This window comes from Pseudonaja textilis, chromosome 3 (assembly GCF_049901715.1).
Source record: "Pseudonaja textilis isolate UNSWEBS1 chromosome 3, rPseTex1.2, whole genome shotgun sequence".
In the NCBI taxonomy this organism is placed as follows: domain Eukaryota; kingdom Metazoa; phylum Chordata; class Lepidosauria; order Squamata; family Elapidae; genus Pseudonaja; species Pseudonaja textilis.
The window spans coordinates 159,908,956-159,916,722 of NC_141992.1; the positions used below are offsets into that span (position 1 = coordinate 159,908,956).

The 7,767-nt window shown below is 40.6% G+C and overlaps 1 protein-coding gene across 1 annotated transcript; it reads right to left on the reverse strand.

The window, feature by feature from the left end:
• Positions 1 to 1,551: 1,551 nt before the first annotated feature.
• Positions 1,552 to 5,381, reverse strand: SNAI2 (snail family transcriptional repressor 2). The gene is made up of 3 exons (XM_026699212.2): positions 4,972 to 5,381; positions 3,921 to 4,466; positions 1,552 to 2,577 (listed from the first exon to the last, which is right to left on the reverse strand). The coding sequence occupies exons 1-3, from the start codon at positions 5,048 to 5,050 to the stop codon at positions 2,396 to 2,398; spliced, it is 807 nt and encodes a 268-aa protein (XP_026554997.1). The 5' UTR covers positions 5,051 to 5,381; the 3' UTR covers positions 1,552 to 2,395.
• Between the last annotated feature and the right edge of the window lie 2,386 nt (positions 5,382 to 7,767).

Below are 7,767 nucleotides of genomic sequence, written 5' to 3' on the forward strand. Positions count from 1 at the left end.
TCACATAGCAGGCACAAAAAGTACAAACCGTATCAGCTTTTCCCAATCTGATATTGGATGCTGGTTCCCATAATTCCACTTAGCAGATGGCTGGACATTGAAATCCAACACATCTGGAAGATACCTAATTGGGAAAGGCTGATGTTACAATACAGTAATGTTTCAGCCTCAGTCCTAAAAATATGCATACCATAGATAAGAGACAACTCAGTCTCATTTCCTGGTCAGATTACAGCACTATTACCATTTCATTCACTTTGAAAGATCGGAACATCTTTCTAACCATCTACTGCATCCTAGCCGGAGAAGGATGAACACCAACTCCTTCTGGGAGCTGGTGCCCATCCATCTTAAAATAGTCAAGATTAAAAAACATTGATCTACTGCAGGGCTGTCAAACTCATGGCCCGTTGGCCAGATATGTCACACACTGGCCATGACCACGCCTGGTTTAACAAAGGGGAAAAAAGTTGCAATATGTCACATGATGATGTCATGACGCCACAAGTTTGACACCCCTGACCTACTGCAAACCCATTGAAATCCTTTTAGGTATCCTGGATTGCACAACTATTGCTCTTTAATAACTGTTCACTAATCAAGAGTTGTTAAAAATAAATTTTCTCAACTGGAAACACACATTTTATCATGGTATGTAAAACTATGTTTTTTTAAAAAGACTATAGAATTTTAAAATAGGGAATTGAATGGTTAGTCTTTTCCATATCAAAGTCAGTGCTTCAGTCTAGTGACAGAGTCAAATGCAGAAAAAAAAACCAAACAGCCGAGTTACATGTCATGTAACTTGGATGTACATTTATCAATCTCATTGGTTGCATTAAGATGGTTTGGCAAACATTTTTACTACTTGCTGTGTGGTTCAGTTAACACACACACACACAAATACATACAGTTCTTTCGCCTGTATGCAAGCAATGCTTTAAATTCCTCCTTTCCTTCTGCAATCTCCTGTTTTTCAGAGAACACCTGTTTGGATGGAATGGGACTTTTGTTGAACTGCATAATTTGGGAGGCGGCTGCTGGAATAATTGAAGATCATTGCCTCCCTGTGGTAAGGAGATTCTACTAGATACTAATACTTTCCATGGTTGGAAGGAAGCCAAGCTTTCTCTTCATTGATCGACCAATGTAGAGCTAGGTCTATACTTCTTCTTGAAGGCCAAAGATATATATTGCTTTTTATACTGTATTTCTGATTAATTCGCAGTGATTTTGAGGCAGGGATGTAAGATTTGGTGAGCATTCTACTTATATTCTATCATCTTTCCTGCAAAGAACAGAGAAAAATCAAAGCTTACTGTTCAAAGCAGTTTTGTAAACAATGAGTAAATTAGCCAGATTTCTTTAACTTCAGCCCCTTTCTGATTATTTTTTGGCCACACAGAGTAAATCTATATTCTCGGCAGTCCTCCAATAAGCCACTTAGCATTTATTTACAGGAGACACAGGAGCTGCAGTTATATATATATGATTCTAGGATATAGTTTGTTCAAGAGTCTTAACTTGATCTAATGTGACAGACTACATAAATATTACTCCAAAATGTTTATTGTACAAAAATTAATTCTAGAAAACAATATAAGACAATTAGCTTCACTTTTTCAAGATTCCTATAGACATTGCAATAGATAACATTTCATTTTTTTCAGAAAACATTCTGTCATATAAAAATATAATTATTTACATTATGTCTACATCCTTAAACAAGGCTATCAATTTGTTTTTTATAAAAAGGCACTTGAATGGTATTGCTCATTTGAGGATAATTGCTCATGGTATTGCATTTCCTTTGTGCAATTAGGAAAATAAAGCTTTAAAGATATCCACTGTTATCCCACATCCCTCATTCTTGCACTTATTCCCATTTTAACAATAAGTTCACAAGCCTAACAGTTTGTTACAAATAAAGGAATCATCATCAAAAATGTTTGTCATGGCAGTTTTACAAAGGCACATTCTGTTTGTTAAAACATGGCAAACCGGACATACATTCTTCTGTTCCTTTGAAATGATGCAATTTTCAGACATTTCAGATCACTCAAGAAGCACGCTATGCTAAAAAATATTTGACATTTACTGACTTCATGTAGAAAATGCCAACAAGTACTTGTGATACTTGGTATGTAGCAAAAATTTGGTTCTTTGGGACACTTTGGCAGGAATGGTCATTTTAACTGTGACATTCTTATAAAAATCAATTTGACAATTGCATCTTCTTCTATATGTCTGGTTACTTTTGTGTTACAGAAAAATCATGCTTAAACAAGTGAAATAAAACTCTTTTTTTTGCACTTCTTGGGAAACAGATGAACAAATATATGAAAAGGAGTGGGTGTCTCTTTAGTTTGTGGCAAAGGCATGAAAACAGGTAAACTCAGTGAGCTACACAGCAGCCAGATTCCTCATGTTTGTGCAGAAGAGACATTCGAGAGAAAGTTTTAGAACAATTTTTGCACTGGTATTTCTTCACATCCGAATGGGTCTGCAGATGGGCCCTCAAATTTGACCTGTCTGCAAATGCTCTGTTGCAATGAGGGCATGAAAAAGGCTTCTCTCCTGAAAAGAAGGGAAGAAGGAATTTAGTCACTTGAATGCTATAATAATGAAATGTGTATATTAAGTGGGCAAACTATTGGCATAGCAGAAGGAGGAGATGGGTGGATTCTAAATGCCATTAGAGGTTCTCTTCTTTACATTGTGGGCAACTCAGAGCTTGCAGAAAATCATGATGCATTGAATGACAAGTCACTAACCTATTCTACTTCAGCAGGTGCAGCCAGCACCCTGAAGGTTGGGCTCCACCCAACATTTCCATGTTTCCTCCATTCATTTACTGTATCCTGTGCAACGCCTTTTGCCCAAGGCTGCGATTTGTATGCTGTTGATGTGGATGGCAGAGGTCCCATCAGATTTAATGCTTTAGTGTTCTGCTTTTGTGAAACCACCATATAGATTCACCTATGATGTTACTTGCACAGTCTCATGAAAAAACATGATGAATCAAAGTTTGCACCTAATTGAACAGCTCGCTTCTGTTCCATAGCTTGAATTTATGTAATTTAATGCAGAATTCAGTTGGCTTGGATAGCTATGCAGGCAATCCCCTTTGGAAATTCCCTTAGACTATGCTCGGTGGAGTTTGCTGCCATATGAGCATGCACTGCATTATAATCTTGGAGAGTTTAATTAGAATTGTTAGACAATCTGAGATGAACAAGAATTATTTCTACATAAACCAGGACCAAAGAGTATTCTGTTTTAGGATTAGTTGTGAGTTCATATATCCGCAGTTGTATAAAACTTAAGGTCAGAGACTTAACCCCAGCTAACATTTAAGATCTCCTTTTAGGCTACAATCCTAAATCAGAAACAACTGCAGTCTTCATCTCATTTATCTGACCAAAAACTCATTTCTAAACAATGTTCAAAGAAAAAAAAAAACTACCTCCTATGTCCATATGCTGACTAATGGGCTTTGCTGTATGCACTGCCTGGGCACAATTCTTGACTGTGCAGATTCTTGGAAACTTGATCTGTTTGCCTCCTATTCCCTCTGTGTCTGCTTCTTTTCTGATTCCTGCATGGATCATGTTCCAAGGCATTTTTATGGCCAGCTGGATCCCTGCCTTTTGACACCTTGCTGAAAATTTCAGAGAAGCTAGAAGTTGTCATGGCAGGACAAAATTTGGCCCACTCACATAAGAAAGTTTTTTTTTTTTAAGGGAGGTGCAGTAGAAAATGCCCACTGAACATCTAAAAGACCAAAATGGAATTCATGTCTGTGTAACTGCAATAACTGAAGAAGATAGAAAGAGCAGTCAGTGTGTCAGTATGGTCAACACAAAGAACTGTTGGATAGTGCTATACCACATATGCGTAAAATCGTATCTCCTTCTTACCAGTATGAGTCCGGATATGTCCTTGTAGTAGCCAGGGTCGAGAGAAAGCCTTGCCACAAATCTTGCAGACACAAGGTAGTGTGTGGGTCCTGATGTGCATCTTTAGAGCTCCCAGGCTGACGTATTCCTTATCACAGTATTTACAGCTGAAGGATTTCCTAGACTGGGCATCACAGTGCAACTGCTTATGTTTGGCAAGTCCCGAGAAAGTTGAATAGGTCTTGTTGCATAAACTACACTGAAATTTTTCAGCTTCAATTGCATGGGGGTGGGAAAGCTTGGACTGGATTCTCTCCTCTTCATCACTAATGGGGCTTTCTGAGCCACTGTGATCTTTGGACGAAGTGTCAGAATGGGGGGGTGGGCTGACTCTTCCCAAAGATGAAGGATATCCAGAAAGAGGAGAAAGATCACTGGGTAAGGGGGAAGGCAGCAGCCCAGTTGTAGTCCAGACTGTGATTGGATTGTATGCCACTGAACTCAGGATTTCTGGCTGTGGAATTATCGGCATTGGGTAGCTCTCATAAAGGTATGGAGAAATAATCACTGGAAAGAAGACAAAGAGAGGAAAACCATTAGAAAATGAAGGAGATAATAGCCATACTACCCAGACTTACCGAGATGGGAAGGGATGAAATTGCCATGGCATATATATAAACTTTACACTGTGCACCATAAACTAGAGGAGGTCCAATTTGGTCCAAGCATAGTTATCTCCCAGTTTGGTCAAGAAACCCAGCAGTAAAATCCATACTGATCCTCCTAGGATTCAAAATTTCTCTTGTGCAGCAAAGATCAAATGCAATTTTAGCAACTAAGCCCCCCCCCCCGCTCCCCCAAAAAGGGGGGGGGTAGACGTTTCAAAAGGTTGGTGCTGACACGTTTGTAAATAGGACGAAAAGAAAGCACTGCCCAGGGGGACGAAAAAGTATGCTAAAGTGCACACGGGCAGTTTGGTGCAAACAGGCAGGGAGGTTTTAACTCCCGAACGACCGTTACCCCAAACGGAGCCCGACTTCCAGCTTCCACGCAGATTTCCCTCTGGCATTACCTGTATGTGTATCCAGTTCACTATAGTTGGGCTTTTTGGACGCGTTGAAATGTTTCTTCACCAAGAAGGACCGTGGCATTTTGAAACACAAGGACTGCTTCCCCCTTCCCGGATTTCCTCTCGCTGCGGAATAACGGTTCCCAGCTTTTGAGCAGCAGAACAGAGAAGAATCACTGCAGGGACATTGGTCCTCTAGTAGAACATCTCCTCCTCTGTTTGCCCCATGCAGCAAAATTATGTAGTGCAAAGAAGTCCTTGGAAAGTGCAGTAAATACCCCACTCATCAGGTGCAAGAGGGGAGGGGTCCGGGGACGCCGTCTCAGCCAATCCGGAGTTCGCTTGTGTTCTTTTGACAAACTCAAGCTTCTTTGGGCCGGGGATTTCTCCCGGCTCTTAGGAGGGAAGATCCAATCCCTTGGAGTTGCTCAGGACTTAGATCAAGTTTCAACTCCTCCCCTCGTGATGGCTGCAAAGGAGAGAGGAAGACGCTCCTCTCCAGCGGCAGGGCCAGGAAGGCGCTGGAGTCTCTCCGCTCCTCCCGGGCGAATTCTCCTTGAGGAGATGGGGTGTGTGCGTGTGCATGTGCGTGCGTGGCGCCGCCGGGGGAAAGGGCCTTTTTGCCCGCATTGCCGGAGCTGCGGAGTTCTGCGAAGCTTCTTCCAACGGCGCGCCTGCCTCCCAGATGTGCGCGAGCCAAGGCGGAGGAGAAACGCTTCCCTTGGCCGAGCAAAGCGGAGGGTAGAGAGGAGACGGCTAGTAGAAGACGTTAACGAGCGAGGCTTTGCTTTGTCAGAGCGGTCCACCCTATTTGGGGAATCGCTAAAAAACGTTGCCTAGCTTAACGTTGCAAAAGGCACACTTGTGCCTTTTGAATCACAGAATAGTCCCGATGTAACCCTAAAGGTAGCCAGGCATACGAATACTGAAGATAAAGTATGCTTAAGTCGGATCCGTGTTATTTTGGACGTCTTTGGGTAAAAATAAAACCCACAAATCTCAATTCTTCAGATCAGCATAAGCCTTGTGCTTTGAACAAAACACTCGCAATGTCAGGCGTTGCTTATTTCAGAGAAAAATCTCCTCGAACAGAGTTGGATTTTGATTCTAAGCAAGAGTGCTATGGAGGGCACAGAAGCCCTTTCTATTTTAGAATTTTCTTGGTGCAAGGAATTCTGCATTTCCTTCCTGGAGGAAATTGAGTCATTCCTGTAAATACTCTAGCACAGAATTAAATGCTCCAGTTAGCCCAGAGAGCCTGTGTGGAATAGAGGAAAGCTAGCCAACTCCCTCTAATATCATTTTTTTTTTCTGGCTCAGCTTTTTCTAAATTTGTGCTCTCCAGATGTGTTGGAAGTAGGTTTTGGATATCTGGAAGGCACCAGGTTAGAGAAGGCAGATCCAGACCTTTCCCCCCAAAATATAACTATGTCCTTTATATTGCAAATACTTTCGTTCACATGATGAAAAATTGGGTTGTTCATAAAATGTTCCCTGCAGTTGATATGTAATTTAAGCCATATAATCATGTGCCCATTCTGCTTATAACTGAAATTTATTTCTAGTTCTATACCTTTATGTCTCCAAATTCATCTAAAAACTGCATTTTTACATACGTTGTTATCACAATGCATCACTAGATCAAGGGATATAAAGTGGAAGTAGAAGGTGGAAAGTTACAAGGAGACCACCCCAGTCTCCTTTGCAACAGGTGTTGGAGTGAAGATATGGAAAAAAAATTCTCTGTGGTTCTGTTAAGACTTGTAAGAGCAAAGTGCTTTGTCAAGCTGCATAACTTCTTTATCTGGGAGATGCCAAAACAAGTGCAGCAGTGGAGTTAATCTGCTTTCATGTAGAGATTCAACTGTTAACAGACTCCAAGAAAGTCTTACATTGTTGTTGTTGTTGTTGAAAGAACACCTATGCTGAAGAAATTTGATTGGTTTGCTAGCACCAAGTAGGATAGTTATTCTTTTTTTTTTTTGCAATGATATGTGACTTCTACTTTGATGCAATGAAATCAAGAAAATAACTGGAGAAACTTTCCTAGGCATGTTTTCTTCTAGATAAATATGCATGCAATCAGAGACACTGTAGAGTAGAGTAAACAATCTGGTGCCCTCCAGATGTTATGGAGGATAGTTTTCTCATTCCCTTATCACTGGCTGCGCTGAGTGGTGCTTTGGGCAAGCTGCAGTCCAAATAACAGAAGCACACTGGAGCACTTATCTTTGTTTTAGTGGTTCAACTAATTTCCTTCTGCTTCTAGGCTGCCATTCCTGCATAACAATTGTTAAAATGTTACTTCATTTCCTGCTCCATATGAAGCTTTCCTTCTTGCTCCTGCTTTCTTTGCCATTGATCTCTTAAATTTGATTTGTTTCGTGCAATTCATTTTCCCAGACAAAACTATTCACAGTGAAATGGGGATATTCAAAAGGAGCTTCTGGAAATCTGCCTTAGAATGCTGATCCTGGATAATCAATAATAATAGCACTTTTTCCAATTAACACATATTATTACAAATTCTTTTTTTTTTTTTGCTAATACAGACAAACATGGCTGTCTTCCTTTAGGGCTAACCATGGGTAGGAATACATTGGGATTATTTTAGTGCTTGATACATAGCAAGATGTAGTCTGGGACCTCTTCTGTGTGTAGCATGGTCTTCATAATGTACTTATAGTCATTTTCTCAACTTCATGTGATCAGAGAACACCACTAAGTCTATGAGAAATATCTCAACTTGATTTTAAAAAAAAACCCAAAACGGATGCAGTATCCACCTCCCCCTCAGCA

Excerpts from the sequence above, each read along its gene's own strand:
- SNAI2 (XM_026699212.2), bottom strand. The coding sequence starts at position 5,050 with ATGCCACGGTCCTTCTTGGTGAAGAAACATTTCAACGCGTCCAAAAAG. Across the intron at positions 4,467-4,971 it reads TGAACTGGATACACATACAG|TGATTATTTCTCCATACCTT; the intron begins GTAATGCCAGAG and ends TCTTCTTTCCAG. Across the intron at positions 2,578-3,920 it reads ACATATCCGGACTCATACTG|GAGAGAAGCCTTTTTCATGC; the intron begins GTAAGAAGGAGA and ends CCTTCTTTTCAG.